This window comes from Lonchura striata, chromosome 7 (genome assembly GCF_050655825.1).
Source record: "Lonchura striata isolate lonStrDom1 chromosome 7, ASM5065582v1, whole genome shotgun sequence".
In the NCBI taxonomy this organism is placed as follows: Eukaryota; Metazoa; Chordata; class Aves; order Passeriformes; family Estrildidae; genus Lonchura; species Lonchura striata.
The window spans coordinates 30,488,902-30,511,834 of NC_140709.1; the positions used below are offsets into that span (position 1 = coordinate 30,488,902).

At 35.1% G+C, this 22,933-nt stretch overlaps 1 protein-coding gene across 3 annotated transcripts in view; it reads right to left on the bottom strand.

The window, feature by feature from the left end:
* Positions 1–22,933, bottom strand: part of GLS (glutaminase) — a 61,780-nt gene that overhangs the window by 30,862 nt on the left and 7,985 nt on the right. For all 3 annotated transcript variants that reach the window (XM_021531379.4, XM_085585287.1, XM_085585288.1), the window contains exons 2-9: positions 22,617–22,713; positions 22,009–22,130; positions 16,599–16,728; positions 15,751–15,830; positions 14,017–14,180; positions 8,056–8,114; positions 566–598; positions 252–310 (exon numbers count right to left, since the gene is read on the bottom strand). In XM_021531379.4, coding sequence (XP_021387054.3) covers positions 252–310; positions 566–598; positions 8,056–8,114; positions 14,017–14,180; positions 15,751–15,830; positions 16,599–16,728; positions 22,009–22,130; positions 22,617–22,713 — 744 coding nt within the window. The remainder of the gene's footprint in view (positions 1–251; positions 311–565; positions 599–8,055; positions 8,115–14,016; positions 14,181–15,750; positions 15,831–16,598; positions 16,729–22,008; positions 22,131–22,616; positions 22,714–22,933) is intronic.

A 22,933-nucleotide genomic window follows, 5' to 3' on the forward strand; every position in this document is an offset into this window, starting at 1 on the left:
ACAGAGCACTAAGACAGAATAATGACATTTTCAAAGAGGTAACCAACACTTTTATGTGGAATTTAGCCACACGAATGTCAGAGACATGCACAACTTTAGCTGTAAATTGTTAAGTGAAAGACACCCTCCAATATAAAGGATGAAATGCCAGCTGAAATGTAAATAACTGAACTTTGTCATAAGCTCAAAATACCAGTTATCAGTTGAAACACTTTCCAACTAACCTTATTAATTGAATAAAAAATACTTACGTAGCATTACTGAATCCAACATACTCATTACCAGCCATTTTATTCATGAACTGCATCACCTGTCAGAGACAAAGACAAGGAAAAGCAATATTTTTACACATAAAAAGGTTATGAACTTCCAACCCAGCTTTACCCTAAATTTTACAACACCATTTCATAAATGCAATACAAATCACTAAGTGTTTAAACAACCAAGTACATCTACAAAGACAAAACCCATGTTACTACTAAGATTTCACTTTCCATTCCCTTGCCATCTTGAAACTTTTACCACTGAAGTTAGTTTAAAAAGAGAAGTTATAATGTTAACTTACGTAGTCAAATTTTTCTGCATTATTTGCTCCTTGCTGCAAGAAAAGAAAAAATAATTTACAAAAATTGTTAACAAAGCAACAAAGTTAGTTCACTTAACAATATTAGGATTTTAATGTACGTAACTAAGGTATGAGTCTAATTAAGAATAAGGTACTACAATCACTTCATATATTAATGAAAAAACTTAAATGTTAGATAAGTAAATCTTTAATTATCATTTAAATAATCCTATGCATCTTAAACACCTGTATGCTGGAGATTAATTTTAATTGAAAAAGATATGCTTTATTTTAACTGCGCTCTATTCGACTTTACATGCTTAGCATAAGTAAACACAGTAAGCTAAAGCAAAAAAAAAAAACCAAAAGTAACTACAAACAAGATAATTACAGTAAACACACTAACTTTTTACAGATTAGTAAGGCAAAGGTATTCTCATATTACCAACAGAGCTGAGCATAGGGAGGTGCAGGCTACTTAAATTAAACTATTTCCATGGCCAGTGCCCATACCAAGAATTTAGACTGAAGACTTAAAATGAAGTGCTACCCCTAACTATGAAAATAACTGCAGTTAATTAAAAAAATATCTGATTAATGTCCTACCTGTTAAAAATTGTTAAACAGCTAGAAAAATAGAATTTCACATCATAGGGCACATCATTGTGCTAATAATGTACAGGAAAACCTAAATCCAACTTAGTAAGAATGATAGTGGAACTTAACTCTTAGGGTGGGCTTGGTTTGGGTTTCTCAGGGAGGATGAGGATTGTTATTTTGAGGATTTTTTTTCCCTCCCTCATTCAAGAACATTCTCAAATTTAGTAGCTGTCAGTTAAAGACTTTACTTTCTTAGAGGTCTCTGATAGGTGACCTTTCAGAAATTCTGATCGCAAGAGATGCAAAGAGGAGTGGGAGGTAAAAAATAGCTCATGGTCCACTGGGGGGAGTTTTAAATTTTTAAGTAGCCAAAGCAGAATTTTAGGAGAAAGTTTAAAAACCAATGGCATTGCATACACAAGTGGAAACAATGTATCTGGAGAAGATGTTTTAATACCAAATTTTAATATTAAAGACACTCTAAATAGAGTAACAAGACTAACAATCTCAAACAATTCAAGACGCTACTTGTGTTGTGTTTAGTGTGGGGATGGGGAAGAAAGTGGAAAAAGCGGAAGCTTTACATCAACCAGTATTTTACTTAATGAAATGCATAAAGCCAGTCTCATTTCCCACTCTGTATGTGGATTAGGGTGTTGCAGATAATCTTGGAAGCCCATGCTTCAGCTCATCTACAAGAGGATGTGCAGACACACACATACAATCACTGGTGAAAGGAATACCACACTGTTCTCTCAGAATTATGCGCCAGTGGTTACCTTATGTTTAAAGGCTAATAACCTTATTCTTAAAGGCAATAAACTCTAGCTCATTTTCAATTAGATAAAAAAATGCATGATACATTTCATCAAAATGTTCCTGTATAATATACCAGAACACAAATCTTAAAAATTTAACTCCAAATCTGTTCAATGAAAAATAATTAAAAGAAGAAATTACCAACTTCATTGAACTGTTGCAGTTGTCAAAATATTCCATAGATCCTAATGCTGTAAAATATGTAACAACATTTAAACCACAAAAACCTTTTTAACCTTTCAAATGCACAATGAACATCTTTTTCTGGGAAAGTGGGTCAGCATTAGTTATGGGATGCTGCATTGATAATTGTATGGTTAGACATGTATAATAAATTGAAACAGCTTCTTTTGTTAAAAAAAAAAAAGAAAAGAGGGAGAAAGGGATCATGCTTTCTGCAAAAATATAAATACATAACACTTCACTTTTTTTTCTGCCCAGTGGAAAAAAATATTCCCTCAACAAAAACATGGTTTTACAAGTAGCACGTAAAACTGGTGGGCAAAAGACTCAATGCAAACTTTTTCCACATCAACTTCTTACAAAAAAGGTTCCTTTTAAAGTTCACAACTAAACTCATATTTTGGGAAGAAAATCTTTTGCGTCCTAAACCAGATGATGAGCTTTTAGTCCTTGATGTTCCACACTCTTGTAGAGGTATTTCATATCACACACAAAGCATTGTTGCTGAAACCAGACTGCTCGTACACCTGAACCACTTGCTTAAGCAATCACAAGATCAAGACCTCAGCAGGGATTTACTACAATGTGTTACTGAAATAAGAAACTCTGCTTCCATACACATGATGACTAAAAACCCCAACAGATTAGTTCCCTTCTTTCAGCAGCTGACAGAGGTGTCTTGCTCCTCCTAAAAAGCTGGAGAGACACAGTGGCAACACACATTCTATGATTAAAATTCAATTGCAAATATAAAATCCTAACATTCAGAGTATTGAGCAGTTCTCCAGAATAATTTAAACAAATATAAGGGACAAGAAAACTTCTGTTCTTCCTCAAGCGCTTCTTATTTTTAGCTTGACTGTATAAACCTATGGGTTTGGGGGCACAACATTTCTTAAATAGCATTTTTAATGTTCAGATGCAATTCAACCTGTCTAGAACATCAAAGAAAACATTTCATGCACTAAACTCCACAAACACTTTGTACATTTATGGGAACATGTTCATATACACACTTATACATGCTTGTGTGTATATGTGTATGAAGAAACACTTCTAAATGAACACAAAATAAAATTTATAATGTTAAGACTGAAGAAGTTTGATAGGCAGAAAATTCAAACTTGCAGAAGACAGCTCAGTATCATTTTGTAAACACTTAAAACCCCAACGGGCACTGTGGCTGTCAATCAAAAATTTGAATTTTTTGATTGTGTCAGGTTTTAGTGATCTTCCTTTTTTTTTTTTTAACAAGGTACTTGTACTGTATTACTTGTATTTCTACTAAAACATATAAACTGTTTCAAAAGCTACATGCCTACATAGGAATACTTACCAGAGCTTGCAACGGCAAAATTTATTAGAAAAGCAGTTAATATAACCCACTTTTCATTGAACACTGTTTCTATAATTAGACCATATAAGCTCTTACCACGTGTCTCTCACTAAAACAATTTCTCAATTTTGAACCAAAGCAAAGCTAATAAAAACACCTGCATCATGACAAGTTTGTAATCTTTTAATAACAGATTATTTAATAATTAATTTCTAGAATATTTAAAGGTAAATTTATAATCTAACACTATATTGTGATGAAAATATCCAGAAACAAAAAAAATATAATTCTATATCAGAGTGCAAGAAAACTTTAACATGTCTGCATTTTTCATGAAGTTAACTACTAATGTCTTTATTTTCGCTTTCTCTACATAGATTCTTTTTATATTTTATTTGTTAAGATGGTCCTGTTGTGTGAGAACTGGTGTTTTCACAGTTTAGTGTGCCATTTTCAGCTCTGAAATACTTGCAAGTACACTGTGACAGACTGTATTTGACCTAAGACCAACACTATCAAAAGTTCAAACGCCTGTAAGATTTTTTTTTTTCTGTCCTTCACTTCTGTGCATGTGTGACCACTTAACACATATTATTTCACAGAACCTACTACATATTCTATGTCAGATAACATCCAATATGCCTGAGTTTTATTAAAAAAGTGGAGAAAATATGGATATATCCCAAATTAGTTACCATAAGAAAATTAGTAATCTAGGAAGAGAGGCAATGTCATCAAAGTAATGACAAGTATCTGGCAGAGAAGATCACAACACCAACACATTGTAAAGTGGTTTGTATGCACATTTACACATCAGTCTGTCAGGAAGGATAACTCCACTGACAGCATAGAGCAATTAAGCTAGATCAGTACTATTCATTGTAACTGTATTGTCAAATAAACCATGCATTTTCCCAGCTCTCAAGTATTGAACTGCAACTGAACAGGTTTCCCAATAACAGAATCCTGACAGCAAACAGACCCTTCACATAGCTAGACATGTATTTTTGCCACTCTTTGCCTCATTTACTTTGTGATTTATCAACATATTTAGAAAGTTCTTAAATATATCACAACCCTCTCCATGTTTTATATAAAATAAAATAATCTTCCGTTGAACTAAAGTTTTTTTAGGGTCAGAAAGATCAGCATTTTCATTTTCTTGTACACTTTTTTGTTTTGCAACTATGAATTTTGCTATTTCCAACATGTCTAATTCAAGACCACAGCACACTGCCATCAATGAGCATTCCAGTCCACACTGTCTGCATGTGGCTGGCAGCACTTAGAAAGTCTAAAGATGCTGTATTTGCCTGACCCTTTGCTGTTAGGTTATGAAGACTTTTACCTACAGATGGAATGTTAAAGCATACAATAAAAATTACTCAAGATTAATCCCTCTGGTGATTCCACCCACAGCCATCTGCCTTCTTCCACATATTTCTCTTTGAACCCTTCCTCTTCCTCTCACCTGCATTTCTAATGTGACAATAAGGGTAATGTGGAAGTGGGAAGTCCCTGACAAAACCACTGATATTCCTGGAGCTGACAAGCTTTGAGAATTGAGTTTAAGGTTTAAGAAAACTTAATAGATCAAAGGAGTAAAAGCTATCCATACTACAGGCAATAAAGCCTTTTCCCAGCCAATGTGATGTACAGAAAGCTGCACTGGATCTGTACTAAATCCATACAGGAGTTGAATCACTTTCTTTCAAGCACCTGTATCTCCTTGGAGACATGATAAAAATTACTGTTTTATCTCATACCCGTTTTTCATAAAGTCCTGTAATTGCCACTACAAATTTCTTTTGATAGAATTATTTGAAAATTGTAACTATGTCATTTATATAACTACTAATACAGGCAAATGGCTGTACAATTATCAACAAGGGAAAAGGTCCTCAGAGGGTTTTTTTAAAACTTTATTTCATTAAAAGTGACCTGTAGGATGTCCTTTTGCTAAAACATTTTTATTGTAGACATGTTTTAAACTGCTGGAACAGTCGTGGAGTGTAATGCAAGTACAATTAGAACAGGGCCAGGGGTTAAGACACCAAAATGTAAATACACTGTAGTTCCAAACACAAGGCAGTTGGAAAATCACTTAAAATGGCAGGAGCAGGATACAGCCATGTCTTAGTAACTTAAGATGCACATACCCCTCATTATTTATTATTATGGATTGCAAAGACAATATAAGATTAGAGTTTAGGTCCCTGATCTGTTCCAAGGCAGGAACATCAAATTCTGACAGCATTCAGAACAGGGTATGTGATGCTAAGAGTCTTTTTTACCCCTAAAATGTTAAGGTATTACATGTTAATATATCCTGATAGAGATTACTCCAGGCATCATCCCTCATCCACAATCCTAATCTGTGCCAGGCTCCAAGGACAGCTGGGTGCAGTATCACATTTACTAACAGCTGCTCAACTCAGTACAAAGTATGGGAACACTGAAAGAGTTCTTCGATCCATTTCTCAGAGAGAGATAATGAATCTCAGAGGAGATAAAAGCATTCTTAACTATGAAATACAGCAACAATCTCTCTGTAGTTATTAACATGCTGTCGTTAGATAAATCTGCAATACATGGTGAATTTAAATTTTCTTGTCCTTAAAAAGCCATACACTGCCTTCAAGACATGTAAGTAACATCTTAAATAAAATTAATAAATGCAGAAGAATTGAGGGAAAAACATGAGTTAATGAAGCCACCTTTTTCAGAGAAAAAGGTAAATTTGATATTAGATCAAATACAAATGTGAACTATGCAATTCATTGATTAGTAGGAATAATGTTAAACTGCAGATTGTAAAGAAGTTACTCCACAAAAATTACAACTACTAAGTAGTTTTGTACCTGTGACCCTCTATGCAATTGTCTTCAGCATATATTTAGCTTGGTTAGTAATTCAAATGATAAATGGTATCTTAATGAAAGCAGTACAGAAAATCTACATTTTAATCACACTGAAAACAAATAATGGTGTGATAAGTAAGATAAGTGTCCACTAGACGTGCAGTTACCACATGCAGAAATGTTAGTGCAATGCAATACCTTCTATAAAAACATTACAGAAAAAACCCAAATAAAAGTTTAAAAAAAAGCAACCCAGCAAAACCAATCCCCAATCCTTCTAACAAATACCACAGTTGCATGCATTAAACAAATCCATGTTATCTATTCAGAAGTACACCATTTATCAAGAACTACGTGCCTTCTGCAAGAGGCACATGCTTTTGTTTTGCCTTAAGATCATAGGGCATGTTGTAGTTGGACTAACATTTTAACATTTCAAACAAATGTGTTAAGTCAGATTTTAAAATTCACTATTATCCAAGTGAATTTCAATGCTCAGTCAACCTTTTAAAAACATTAAATGTGAATAAATTTACCTGTCATACTTAAGGCCATTTTCTTTCACCTACAGCTATCAAAGACAAATGTCTTTAAGCAGGAGTTCTTACACCTTCTTTAAATATAAAATAACAGAAAATCATGATCTAAGTAATTTTAAAATCAACGTTTTGGAAACAGGGGGTAGGAAACACACTGTAGCTAATGGACTTTGAAATGTAACCAAGAAACAGGTAGTAAACAAGACATTTAGACCTCTGAAGTAACAGTAACAAGTTTACGACTCAAAAATTCCACGGGATTGATATGTTCCCCAGAACTCTATGCAGGTACCCTTAGGGAAAAAAAATTCTTTTTGTACCTCTGGCTACTAAAACCAGCAGAAAATACAAGTCAAGTATCTGGCAAGCATTAATGTTACAAGGAGTTTATACCATTAACAACTTCAAGACATTTATACAGCTGTTCTTAAAAAAAAATAAAATACAGCTTTCCAAAAGTCTCAAGATCATGGTCTAAAGATGTAAAGTCATTCAGACCTGGTGTGCTTGGCAAAATAAGTAACTGTTTTCAAACACTCTTGTCTATGAAAGTACACTTATGTCCCAACAGCAACTATGTACCATAGAAGCTCAACATAATTTAGTGGTGCAGGATGTTAATAGCACACAAATTCAACACAAGACTGACATTCAGAATAGCAGCATTGCTCCTGTTACTGTAATATTTAATATTACTATTAAATTATAGTATCTTCCATTTCTTCTGCACTGGAAGTAATATTCCTGTAACTTTATGCTCTTTAAGAGCATTTAGACACTCAGAAATGTACTTCTGAGTGCTATAAAGTACATTCCTGACAAATATACTTCCTCAGCAATTAACAAGTGGAAGGCAACACTCTGAAGAGAATATCAAGTGTTGTGCAGATCAAGAAGGAAACAAATCTAATACCATCAAGGAAAAAGAGTCCTTCAGATGCACTGATACTTGTTATAAACTGCTATTTTAACACTGTATTCGTTTGGAAGGGTTACAATTCCCAAAATATCAGAACTTGTCTACCTGCAAATGAGTAAAGTGCTGTCAAATATTGCAGAAAAAAAAATCTAATACAGTTTATAATCTGCACATCAAATTTTTTCTACATTCTACTAAAATACTCAGAGAGAAACTAAAAATTAACTTCTTACCTTGATTAAAGATGTGATCACAATTGCTCCAGCATTCACCATAGGGTTATGAGGCCTGTCTGTGAAATAAAGTTTTCAATTACAAATATATTCCAAGACATGTCTGTTAGACAAAACCAGTCAAGTGCCGAAGTGAAAAATTATTCTAGATTTAAGTAAGTATGAAGTTTTAAGATTGAAAAGCTACTATTACAGAATAGCAATTAGATCATCTTAAACATTTTAAAAACACTGTAACCCAACACTATACACAATATTCTATAATTCTGAGCACAATATTTTACAGCTTACAACACACTCAGCCCACTTATGCTACTTAACAATCCAGTAAATTATTTGGCTTAGCATCATTTCTTTTCTTGAAAATTACAAATCCTCTTTATTTAAGAATTTAGCTTACTTCATACCTGACTTGCACATACCTGCTACACTTACATTTTCCTTTTCCCCACTGATCTCTATATTAACAGTATCTTTACATTCCCAAGTCATTCTTGGCTGCTGAATAAATCACCTTCTTTTGCATCTCCTTTTTCTAAAAAGACTCTCATCAGCCATCTTACTTTTCCCAAATAATCTACCTTCCACAAATAACCCTTTTCTTTTACAACTAACATTTTTGATGTGCCTTTTAACTAGGATGTTGACTTCTGAGCACTCTAGTGTCTGAAAACCTCAAACAAATCTCAATACATTAATATCATGAAAGGTTTAAATTCTTTATTTGCTGTTCCTTTACCTCCAAATCTGAAAAAATACTGATTTAAAAACTGCACAAAAAGAGTCCACTATTTTTATGTGTGATGTACAAACAAGGACTCTAGAAGAAGTTTGAGATTGCTTGGGTTTTGGAGATGAGTCTGGTATTTGCAGCATGCACATATATTCCCATGAAAATTACACTGGTTGTGGTCAATGGCACTTAGCCACCTATGACTATCAGTTAATCTTCAAAAACTAACCTAAGTTTTATGAATATTTTTCAGAAAGTCAGTATTTAAAGGAACTTTTAAATAAATTAAATCCTTCTATTAGTAGAAAAATAAGGCCGTTAACTTACAAAAAATGAAGCTCCCCCAAAATACAAACTTATTGCCAGATAATATTTTAAAGTTGTTACTACTATTCCTTTTCTCTCTGGAAGGGTCTCACAAATTGTTCAGATTTCATTTGCTTGTACTTAGGAGTCACATATATCAAATATCCTGTTGTTATCTATTAATACAAGCAATGAGGGCCAAATGTATTTGACTCTCAACACCAGATCTTGGATAAGAAAAAATAGCATTTCTATAGTTCCTCAGGGACCACAAACCTGAACACAAGTCAAATGACCACTCACAGCATCACAGCCTGTGGGTTAGAAGAGACATCTCGAGGTTCATCTCATCCACCCTCCCACTCAAAGCAAGGCTCTTGCCACAGTTTCATTAACTGAGTCTTGAAAACTTCTGAACGTGGCAAATCCCCTCCCTCTCCAGCAATCTTTTTCATGCTAGATGACAAATTTACCCCGATATCTAATCTGCAGCTCCCAAAACACAGCATGAGGCCACTGGCCTTTGTTGTACCAGGTGCCACTACCAAGAAGAGTTACAACAGAACTCTTCATGTTGGCAATTGCTCTTCAAGAATTTGAAGAGGTTTCCAGGGAAGCCCTAGGCTCCCCCCTCCAACTGCTCCTTGGGAGTTATGTGTGCCCTGGGCTGCACAGAACCCTGCTAGCCCTGTGCTGCAGCCCTCCCCAGTTTTTCACTCCTTGAGCTGGGGATCCCAGCTCTGGACACACAGACCAGGACAACAGAGCGCTCTCATGCACGATCAGCCTTATTGCTCACTCTAGCTATGCTTCTCTTCTTTACAGCTTCCTCTCACCAACATAAGGTATCACTCCAGTCCATAAAAACACTCATGAATTTATCACACGCAGCCCATTCTAAAAATATTTTTATAAATATTTTGCTCTTGATTCTTATGTGCATCTCTGTAGTTTCAATCTGCCACATGGTACAAAGAAAAAACACAACCAGATTCCATACCACATGTACATTTGAGTAAAAATTTTGTGCAATGTTTGTTTAGCATACAGCAACTGAAAGGCTTACTAATGTGATATGTCTACACAGAATATACCCTCCGAAATGCTATTGCTTCTCATTTCTTTGAAGATGTCACCACTTACCTTCAAAGTCAAAGCATTCCTGGTGCCTCTACTCTCAAAATTCCTGTATCTGACTGCCTAACATCCCAAGCTACTTGTACTTGTTCTGGCCACTTTACAACTAACACATTTCCATGTGCTGCCCACACATGAAGAAGGGGAGAAGCTCCTGATGAAACAAAACAAGGACTTTTTGAATGTGCATGTGAAACGCAGTTGTGTGCTTTTCCCCACACGATAGGGCAGGAAGAACATCACTGTGAGACCCTTAGCAGCCAAGGCAGGGTACAGCAGCCTGGTTCAGCACACACCAACAGCTGTCCTCTGAGGTTCTGTCCTACTGCTGCCAACTCCAGCATGCCACAGTGCTGAGCAGGACACCTGCCATTAACCAACCCACTGCTGCCTCTTCTCGGCAGAGCAAACCCTGCCAGGGTATCCAGCTCCCAGGTATGCAGTTTTCACCATTATCTGCACAGCACCAGGGAATACCTTCCCATACACAACAGACAGACAACTTTCTATCTTGCCAAAAACAGCTACAAGCTTCCTAGAGGTGCTCCATCCCCAAGCCTGTCAGTGTTTAAGAGGCATTTGGACAATGCTTTTGATAGATGATGTTGCAGGTCCCTTCCAACCGAAATACTTCATTCTGCAATGAAGAACCTCTCCTCAAACTTAAGCTATAGCCCTTTTAAGGGCTAGGTTGCCTAAATAAAAACTTGCATTCTGAGAGATTTCTGCAGATTTTAAAGAAGAGATGCCTTCCATTCCCAGGTAGTTTTTTTGCCTCTGGGGGATGTACAGGTTCTGACACTACATTAATTTTTAAAGAAATTCATGTACAGATCTATTTCTAAAGCAGCAGTCACTACTGATTTACCTCAGTGGGTGCCATCAGCAAAGGGATTCCACCTTGTACAACAACTAAGCATGAAGACTGAGAACTGTAACTGCAAGTTTGCCTAAGAGGTGAAGAAATATCCCTTAATTTTAGAAAGAGGTATCAAACTGTGCAACCCTAAGTGACAAACATTACTGAAACCAAACACATGTGCACTTTATAATCAAATAATAAAGGCAGTGATCTGCTCACACTGACAAAAAAAAAGTATCTTTTACACAGTTTCTCTGCAACTCACATGTATTGCTGTATAATTTCATTATACATGCAAGTAAGTTCATGTTTTTATCATTAAAAACATTGAAATATAAGCAAAATAAACAATTTCCTGGCAGTTCCCCATTGAATTACAATACAACTTTTATTACTGGACTAAGTTCCTCAAAGGATTGCATTGCTGGACAAATTCTACAAACAATTATCACCAGGAGGTTGTATGTATGGGTAAAAGATACTAACTGTTCATAAATATAGGTATTGTTAGACTTGTTGCATCATGAACTCAACAGACATGAAAAAGCCTGTAGTTGTTTAATGACCATTGCCAGGAATATTATTCCTGATAATGCCTGTTTCAGACATACTTTACTATGGAAAGTTTCTGATCTACCTCAATCAACTAGAATAATATTTTTTAGATTAGCACAGAATTTGTTTTATTCCTCCAGAAATCTCAACTGGATTGGGCAATATATTCCCTTTGATAAAACAAGTTTTAGAAGTCAATATTCATAAGCCCACAGAAGTTTCCAAATTTCCATTGCACAGCACAGATCATACTCAAAGCACAGCAACAGCTTTTGTTATAAGTTGACATTTTTAGCTAAAATTGTCTTAAAATTTAGCTAATATTGTCTTTATTTAACATTTTCCTAAAATATTTGTCATTCTTTCCAGCTTGAATCTCAATACCAGTAAACAATGAAATGCAGGAATATCCTGTTTTAGGAATCTTCCAAATAGTCAGTATAGAAAAAATACCTTCAGATGCATGTCTAAACAGTTTTCAAACACCTGCGTATCATCTCATGAAATCTGGATTATGAACATAAAATTTAACTATGTCTGAATATTTAGGAAGTAAATACATTAAATATCTATTTTTTTTTAATTTTCAAATCTGGTCTTCAAAGTATTTATAGATGTTCAAATTGACAAATACTCTGCATATCTGAAGTTCATACAGTGGTTTAAATCTACAAGCAAAGTGTAGATTTAATCTTTCAAATCCTTCTCTTCCCTCCTCTTCCTTTACTTGGAGAAACTCAACCTCCCTTTCTCTCACTAGTACTGAAATGTTCCTATTTATTAGACTTCTACTTTCTGTTTTAGTCTTTTCTTAAGGACTGTATAAGAGGCCATCCAGGTCAGTTCCAGAACTTTTTTACTCATGTCTACCAGCCACAGAAGTACATACTTAAAAATTAAACTTTCCATCATGTGAATTAAGTCTTCTCTATTAATTTCATGTTCATTGGTCAAAATTTCAATTGTCCAATTTCTCTTATACATAGCAGCCTTATAAACACTCTTGAATTTTAACAGTAATGTAAAAGACCACAGCCACCAATTCATCTTCCCCTATAGTTCAATTTTAAAAGAAGCAATAAAGTAAGGAAATAATTACTACACTTTGTCATGTTATTAAAAAGAGAAAATACAGAACATGTATATTAGTTCAAATCAATTAAGGGGCAATTTTCAGCACCATCAAAGCTTTTTTTATAGTAAAGTTTTTGTAGGATATAAAAGACAAGTCTTCATACTGTACAACACTGTATTTAAAAAAACTAAGAAAGCAAAAACAAGACAGCATAACTTGACAAAATGCTTAATCCTTTCTTGGCAATGTCTTCCTACATTGGTATTTCATCACAATTTACTAACATAATAAAAGAGAAGAAATAAATTGCAAAGATATATTTTATTTCTAAGTATGGAAAGAGGATTTTAAGGTATAAATAAATAAATTTTATATAAATCATTTGCATGTATTTAAAACAATAATTAGGTATCATTAATATATTAATACTACAGATATTTAAGTCAGAATTCAATACAGTCCTTGACAAAAATGCCATCCAAGCCTTATGCTGGTAATTAAATATTAATTGCAACACCATGGCAACGGAAACATTGTCTGTTCTTTTACTGAGATAGATCCACAAGAAACATTTGTGTTTCAGAGATAACATCCAGTATTTCCTCTAAGGCTATATGAGTCATCTTTCTCAGATTTTTGCCATAAAACTTAAGGAAAAAAAAAAAACAAAAACATTTCCATTCTTAAGAATTAATACATTATGAAAAAATAATCTAGGTAAGTGCTGTAGGAGAAATCCTTGCTAAAATAATCCTGCCACAGGGAAAAAAAAAAATAAAAACATTGTTTTGAATCAGTAGCCAAATTCCACTTAGAATAAACTGTGGGAAGATTTCGCCTTCTGGAAACTAGTCACTGCTGGCCTTTGGCACCAGCACCTGCTTCTCAGAAGGCTGAGAAGTTATATGTTTTTTTAAATCAATTTAACATCTTTGATTCTTTCACCACCATTTTACAGAAGCCTAGATTAACGAACTCTTGCTACCAACTCAACCAAATAAAAATAAATTTCAAATGCCTGCACTGTTAGAACTCTTTGGGTTTTCCTACAGCTTAGTAACTAGCAAATAGAACAGAAGCAATAAAACATCTTTCACTGCATTCTAAATTAGGCTAAAGTGACTAACAAAGACCAAGTGTACCTTGTTGATAGCAAAATATTCTGGGACACTGCCTAGTAATCAGACTTAAGAAGATACAGTAAAATCAAAAAGACTGAAAAAAACGTGTAGGCTTGCCTCATAATTTTCTAAACCTGAGTATTTGCATTTTTAAGTATAATGTATCTCTTACCATCTTCATTCAGGAACAATTTGTTGAATCTTAATCCACTAGGCTCTTTACCAACATATCTGTGCACGTACTCTGTGCCAAGATCATTGACAGCAATCGCGTATTTCAAAGGCTTTACGCAGGACTGGAGACAAAATGGAACTTTGGTATCACCCACAGAATGCCTGGGAAAAACAAGGATGAAGAAGCTTCAGATTTCCTGTTTGTCAGCTGTGGCAGTAGTGTTAAATGCTTCATCTATCCTTCAACACACAAGGACTACGAACAAAAACGCCCCAAAAAGCAAAAGCGTATTATTACTGAGTCTCATTTTAAAGAACATAACCATGAGATTTAGAGGTTTTAGGAACTGACTCCCTAAGCCAAGTATAACAAAGTCAGTTGCTGACTACTGCAGAGGTAACAAAATAAAAACAAGTTCAGAAATGCATTTGTACCAGAGCAAAAAATCACCTCAAAGCTTTAGTCTTACACTTATCCTACTCAATAGCAAACTACACACTCGGCAGGGTACAGCTGACCCAAACAGAGCCACTATACTGATTTATGTCTGTATAAACAAAGATGAGCTACAGCTTGGTTTTGCAATTTGAGAATAATAATCAAATGGCCGTATTTACATTTCCTTTAATAATTGCAAAGATATAGCATTTATTATTACATTCTGTCTTTTGGAAAGTTTACTTTCAGCATCTATGTCAGACTGCACCAAAGAGTGACTCATGCAAGCAGCATATGCCACATCTAGAGAGACCAAAAGGCTTGAAGTAGCCACTTGTCTGATGGCAAAATCAGGAGTGTATTTGCTTCTGTTCTTTGCAGAAAACACAAGAAGGCTTCAGTGAAAATCACAATACCATTTTGGCATTATAAAAGCTAACATTACACAAAATTAAGCATCACAAAAATTAACATTATAAGAACTTTCATTAGCACATAATATCCAAAACAAAGCAAAATGCCAATTTAAATATAAGGTTTTTTACTATTAATAGAAAAATACTTCTGCTCACTTGTACAGCTCCTCTCACAGAGATTACAGAACATATGGTTAATTAGAAGCAAACATACAGATCTAAACAGATCATGGCAAAATGAACACCAAGCCACAGCCACCAGAAGCAACTCTGATACCCTCAGGAATGCCCCATTCACAAACACAACACCTAAAAATTGCTGTTTCCAGAACCTGCAGTAGGACCACAGCAACCTGCAGGTCAGCAGAGCTGGTGAGCACCTTGCATTGTGTACTCACAAAGGGAGACACAGAGCTCATGTTACTTCTCAACTAGATGGTGCAAGGTATCCCCTTACATCTAGGCTCCTAACTGTCTCTGCTACTCTGAGTTACTAACACAGAAAAATAAAATCACTCTGACTAGATCTAAGACCTACATACACCCTTACAGGGGAAAGCTTGATAAACCTGAAAAGCAAAATCGTATTCAGCTCTGTCCAGTTCCCACATCTTCATTTTCTTTCTAAATAACATGAATCTGCATTTTTTCACTGACACATAGATTATATAAGAATGTTACAGTGAAAACATTAAAATGCAGAGAAGGAGCTAACACTTAAGTACATTGTGACCTACACAGAAAGTTACACATACAGCTTGATGCACAGGTACTGTTAGACAAAGCTTTTCAACTTCCAATTATTATTGCTACAGAAGCATTGCCTCTCTCTTTCCTTCAACTATCCTAAGAACAAAATGTAGAAGTTACAATATACCTCTGTCCATCCACGGTGCAAAGTGACACCCCCCACAAATCAGGGCTGAACTTGGCCAGTTGTGGAATATAGTCAGCAACCTATCATAGCATGAAATAAAGAGAGACACGTTACAATATCCAAAATACTTAACACTACGTTGATTAAAATAAATATCATATTATAATATTATAAATATTGTAATTATAATATTATAAATAAATGGAAAGAATACACAAGGTACAACTGATTTATTCTACAAATAATCACCTGCTGTATCTAAAACTTGATTTTAAATTATTATATTCACTAAATCATTATCAAATGAAACTTTTTTTCTAAGTAAAATTTTCAGCACATTCAGAGAGGTATCTGTGTTCTGTATTACAGCATGGCCTTCATTTTCAAATAATATAAAATTTTTTGTCTATAGCACAGTCTGGGATTTTACAACTTATTTATTGTAAATAAGCACCAGAATAAATTTTATTTACTAACCAAGGTGCAGTATTAAAATTTCTTTAATCACACAATCTAGACAGATGTGTAGAGCTGCATAATTTTTCTATAGCCTAACTGTAGTCTGACAAATTACACAGCAATTTTACAATTTATGTAAGATAAAGAAAAAATAATGCTATTTTCATATTCCAACATCAAAATGTTACAAGACTTTTAGAGGCTGTGAACTGTATTTCTAACACAGTTCACAAATTGCAGGCATAACTGAACTTCCAAAACTCTTTCATCAAGTTACCAGTTTAATTTTGCTAAAAATGTTAAGAAAAACCTGTCTACTTAACAAATTATGCATTTAGTTAATACTGAGAACCTACAGAAGTTTGAAGTTGAATTTATAAAGAGGTTACCTTTCCTCCAGATTGTTTTTTAGCACTTTCATAAAGCTCATCAATATGGGAAGTAAATGACATAAAATCTGGAATGACAAACTTCCTTCTGAAAGCTTGAGTAAGCAACACAATATTACTCTGTACACACCTGCAAAAAGTTAAAAACATTTATTAGTACTTTGACAATGTACTGTGAAAACGCAATTACATGTTATTTAATTAGGACTTTCAGTCCCTTGAAGCTACATGCCTACAAGAACAAGTCCTTATTAATTTCCGATTTGCCACTCTATTTTTTAAAATTAGTTGTAATAGCTTTACTGCATTCCTTTTTATTCCTTTCTACTTAAAGCTCTCTTCTGAAGTTTCAACTGTGAAGCTGTACTGCAAGGCATTATCAACCTGCCTTCAAGTAGCACCTCAGCTTGCAAAAGGGATCTAAAGCACCCAATTCTTGGGATCAAACTGTCTGAAGTTTATCTAACCCAGTCCTTGTCTAAAAAAGTACTGATTTCAGAGTTAAATCAGACTTGGGAGGTTCAGGGTTGCTTTCTCTCACTTCACCTTTCCACCGTGAACTAAGGTGAGAACGCTGCCAACAGACCAAAGTGGAACGTGATTCCACTCTAATGAGAAAAAAACCCTGTGGAAGAACTCGATAACATATCCTGAAGTACTGCAACTTTCTTCTTTCATATCCGCAGCACTCAAGGAATCTCTGTCGCCTGTCAGCGCAGAAAACACAGTTACACTGTCGGCCACACCCTCTGAACGTCAGCCCATCTGGGACAGCTAAAAAACCGATGAGGCAAAAAGGAAAGGACTTATCTAGGACAAACAGAAGGAAGGATGAAAACACAAACTGAGACATGCTGAAAGCGGTGTGTCCGTGGGTGAGAGAGGAGAGCAATTATCAAGTCAGTTGAAATATGACCTGATAAAAGGTATTAACAGCACGATCCCAGGGCAAGGAGCACAAAGGCAGGTTTAGCAGCAAACAAACTGTTAACACCTTCACACCGTGCCTTCTGGCACTGTTGACAGAAGCAGACACATACTATTAATGCAGGCAAATGGAAAGTTAAGAACATCTAGGCACCTGCTACCAAGAAGAGCATACCTTCCAATTAAGACTTATTCAGAAAAATAAATAATTTTTAGGGAACTGTTTTCACTTAGAATAGATATTTCAATAACCCTAGTATTAAAAATCATCATCAGTTCAAAATGAAGGTGCACGAAGACCAGTGGAGAGACAGAATTACCCTCTCTTTGAATCCCCCCTCTTTTTCTAAGCCTTTAAACGCCTCCTACTTCCAGGACTTTATCTTAAATTCAACTGATACCCATTTCAAATGCTGATAGGCACTACTCTCCGAAAGTGAAAGAGAAACTGAAGTTTCTGATGTACACAGTCACCTTACAAACTGCTGTTTGCTATACGCTGCTTTCTTAGCCTATGTTAAAATTGCAGTTGAGTTTTGTTGCAATCTGTCATATTTCTTTCCTGTATCTTGCGAAAACTGCTGTTTGCTTTTGTTCCCACAGCTTCCAATTATAGTCACCTACTCTAGGTGCAAAACCCCTTTTCAAAAGTAATTAATAACACTGATGGCAGGTATGTGTGTAGAAGGAGTAACAACATAACATGCACTAGGTTCAAACTTCAGATGCACTTCTACATTGTCTGTGCTACCTGGGCAGCATTAAGCACTCCTATAAGAAAAAACAAATTTCTGAAGTTCACCCAAATCTTTTAGAACAATTCAATACAAAGTCTGGAAAACAAAAAGGCACTATGCACTGAAATACAGTGCTCTTAAGATCACATTATGTTTCTGAAACAAGAAGGGAATTTATACACTTAAAATTTATACCAAGCCTGTGATGTTCACTTCAGCAGTTCACTCCCTTTACTGTAGGGATTAAAACTCACTAAGAAATGGCTGTGCTGGTAAAGCACTATTTATCATGTACAATTTTTCCCAGACTCTGCCCAGGTCTTTGTCTGGGTATTTATCCTGGGTATTTTACCCAACCAAATTGTATGAATTCACAGACTAAATTAAATACAAGAGCTCAAGTAATCTAGATGGGAATTCAGAACAATAGGTGCATGGACAAAATAACAGAGTTCTTGGGTCTCCCTTTAACAGGACACAAAACAGGTTTGACAGTTTTCAGTCAGCCACGACATGAGCCATGACAGCCTCTAAAATTCTGCAGCTGACATCTCCTCCCCACCCAAGTAATTAACTAATTATGTTCCAGGTAACCCTCTGGAGATGGCTGGCCTCAGTCTCCAAAGAAGTGGAGTAATAGGAAAAGATCACAGGGAGAAATTTAAGTAAATAATTATACTGATAAATAAAAACATTTCTACAGTCAAATATTGTGAACAACTTGGCCCTTATCGCTCACATAGTTTTGTGGTGTTCAGGATAGGTATACTACAAATGTCCAACTTAACATTCTTCCATTTCAACAAACTTTATAATCTCATCCTGTAAAAAAAAAACCTCTCTTGTCAAATCCAAATCCAAGCATTTCTTGCCACACTTTAGAAAATGTCATTTCAAACTATAAATTTTTCCAGATACATTTTGGTTAGGAAGATTAGGCTGCAAGTCTTATGATCAATATTAACTGTCAATGACTTGTATAACCAAGTTTGAAAGCAACAGTTTGAGGAGTTTTGGAAATTGCATCTTTGTTTTCCAACAAAGTTAGGATCACTTTGCTTCCTTTACCACCTTGTTAGGTTTATCCATTATTTTTCAAGTTCTGACTCAGATTGCTTATTACTGCTTCCCTACACAAAGCAGCCCAAGTTTCATCTAAAAACAGATGAATTGTGAGTAGTATTATATTATATATATAGTAGTACTAAAAAGAAAAGAAAAACAGTCTCATAGCAAGCTAACCAACATGTTACACTGCCTTTAGTAGCAGCCTGGTCTCATCCTGCAAAGATAAATGCAACATCAAAAGCTAATTCATTAATTTAGCAACTCTCCCTCCAAATTGTGCACCTCAGAATTCTTCAACTCAAGAAACTCGGCAGATAAAAGATTAAAAGTCCAAGTGGTTCTGCCTGTAACATGAGGATTCTTTCTGATGTGGAGAGTGCTGTAAAGCCAAAAAACCAAAATAATGCAATTTTAGTAGAATTGGAGCCTAATGTTTAGAACCACTAAAAAAAGCATACAGAATGACAGACAATACACATGCATGAGCTTGTGTATTTTACAAGTAATTTCTACTGGACTTGATTGATTTAGTCAAATCAATGCTACCACTATTCCAGATTACTTAACCTTGATATTGGCAGCTTTGGGTTCAAATTCATGAGAATTACACCACTGACTTTTATGTTTAGGAAACTGAAGCTTTCAAGTCCTAACATAAGTACAGCTGACTAGATACATTATTATATTTCATACCTTAAACACTTGTAGAAGAAAATACAGGGACCCTGTGCAATCCTTTTCACAATAAATGCAGTGTCCCTACATGGAAGGGGTAACTGAATTTCAGGGGTTTGTAATTTATAAAAAAGGTTACAAAGGAACCTTCTGCTGCTGCAAAGGAAAGCTTGCTATGTCAAGTAAGAGTCACCTCTCCACCTCTGCATAATCTTTACATTCAAAACTCTTCCTACACAAGAAGCAACCATGTAAGCTTTTCACAAATTGTTATAGTAATGACTACTCTCCTCACACAGAGGATCAAATCCCAGAGATGTGACACAGAACATAAGATAATCCTGCTAATTAGCAATCAGTTCTTTTTCCAATGCAGAGCCCTTGCCTAAAACATAATTCAGTTTACTGTGACAAATAAGCCTTTTAGTATAAATGTAACACGTAACAGCAAATGAATTTCCTTTCCAATCCATCCATACACCCAAGAAGGTTTCCGAATGTAACAATTTGGAGTTCTTACTCTGCTGACAATAAAAACAGTGAAGACATGGTCTAAAATTTAACACAGGAGTAAAGTTAGTCCATGCTGGACCTTTACAAATTATCTGCTTAAGGAGTTGACTGGCTTTTTTGCTGCACACATAGACATTAACTTTTTCTCAATCTATTTCCAAAAATGTTTATATATATATACACACTTTTCTGTTTATATATTTATACTTACATAAACTATGTAAATACATAGTATAGCATAAGCATATACCATATATATTTTATATACCTATATGTACATAAAATATATGTATTACATATATGCACTTTAAACATTGTATGTGCAAATAAGTTTTAGGTATTATGATTTACCCTGCAAATGGAATAAAAATGCAGACAGAAAAATAGTCTAAAACTATCACTTCAAAATTTAAGAGCTTCTATATTTCCAATCTTTTGGCATACAAAAACTGTTAGAGGAGCAAAGGAGTGTGCTTGAAATAAACAGAAGACAACCTGAACAGTGCTTATGCTTTTCACCTGACTACAGACTTTGCTAAAAAAAACACACAAAAGCATCACTAAAATACAGCACACAGATCATTTCCAAAACAGACCAATGTCTGCAATCCTAACCCCTCTCATCTCCACATATCTTGAAATTTAACATCACCATTTTCCACACACTCACTTTTACATACATGCTTTGAACATCTCGCCACACAGAAGCAGAATCCTGAACTTCAGACTAAAAACTGACAATACAGTGAGAGAGCAGTTTTATGTAATCATAATAAACACTTCATGCTGTATAGTAAAAATGCGGCAAACCCCATCTCGGGGAAGAAATAATGTCTGGCTCCAGATCAGAAGGCTGAAGGATAGCTTTAGTAAAACTATACTATATTACATTAATACACTACTTAAAGAGATACTGTTCTATTCTACATACTTAGTTCTTACTTACCTATCTAACTAACAAAACCAGTGACTCTCTGCTGAGAGCCCAAGCCACAGCTGGATCCAATTGGTCACTGAACCCAAGAAACTTTCACCAGAACCCCACCCAGCAATCACTTCAGGTAAACAATCTCCATACCACATTCCACTTGGGGAAAGCAAGGGAGCAGATATAGAGATTGTTTTCTCTTCTTCTCTCTGCGCTTCTCCAAAAATCCTGAGAGACAGAATTTTATCTCTCTGTCCAGAGAATGTGAATTTCACAATGCTACATCAATTAATATTGTTTGGCATCTGACCAAGAGTTGCAGCATGGGGTCAGACACACATGCAAACAATATTGACACATTAATTTCTTGTGGAGATGAGATAGCCTGTCTGCTGCATGAAATCTGAGAACTAACTTTTATCAAAACAGTATCAGGAGTGTGTGTTTGACTCCCTTTCTAATCAATTTATATACCTCATGTCTCTCCTTAAGACAGCACTCAGTAACACACAGACAGCATTCACTCAGAATTATACAGTTACATAATTGACAGAAAGTTTACTTTTTAAAAAGGTCTTTGTCCAGCATAACACCATCTGAAGTAGTCTGAAGAGTCAGTCTTAGCATATCCATGCACTCTTTCAATCGAGGATCAGATGTACGTAATCCTGTAGATTTGAGTGCCTATTACAATAAAACAATAATTACTAAGTGAAAAGATATGCTATTACAATCAAGTTATCTACTGCTCAGCATTTATCACCATAAGAGACCTGCCAATGCATCATCAACAGAGACATTGTGACACTTCACTGTTTCTTTAGCAATTTCCTTTGGCCATTTTGGCTGCACTTAATGTCAAAACATTAATGTTATTTGAAATCCAGTGGTCCAACTACATTTTACACAAGCACTAATACTACCGAGCTATGCCACAGGCACAGCTACTTTCAAGTGTACTCTTTTGCACATCAAAGAAGCGAATAATAACATTAATATACTCATTCTCTTACTTAACCACAGAAACAGCACTGGGGGGGAAATAATATGTTCCTTCCCGCAGATAAACAAGTACAACAGAAATTCTTTGCTTTGCATTCTTGCATTTAAAATGTTAAAATAACCTTGCAGTAGTTACATTCATACAGCACTTTGGAACAGTAAACTTACAGTTATGAATTTATGAACTGGTATTTTTTCTTGTCCTTCTGCTATAGTATAGAAAAGCAGATCTTCTAAGCTGGGAAGGAGACCTTGTTTCACTTTACTGGAAAACAGAAAAAAAAGCATAGATTATTTTAGTGCCTATTTTTATTTATACACATTTTTGCGTTCTCCTCAGGGAAACACATTTTCACTGCTACCACTAATTTCAAAGAACGTTTTCATCAGTGAACACAAAGCCTAGTTAGACTGCAAGTAGAAAGAAAATGGTAGTATTTCAAGTAGCATACACAGATTTTGCAGTAGCAAACATTCTTAACTGC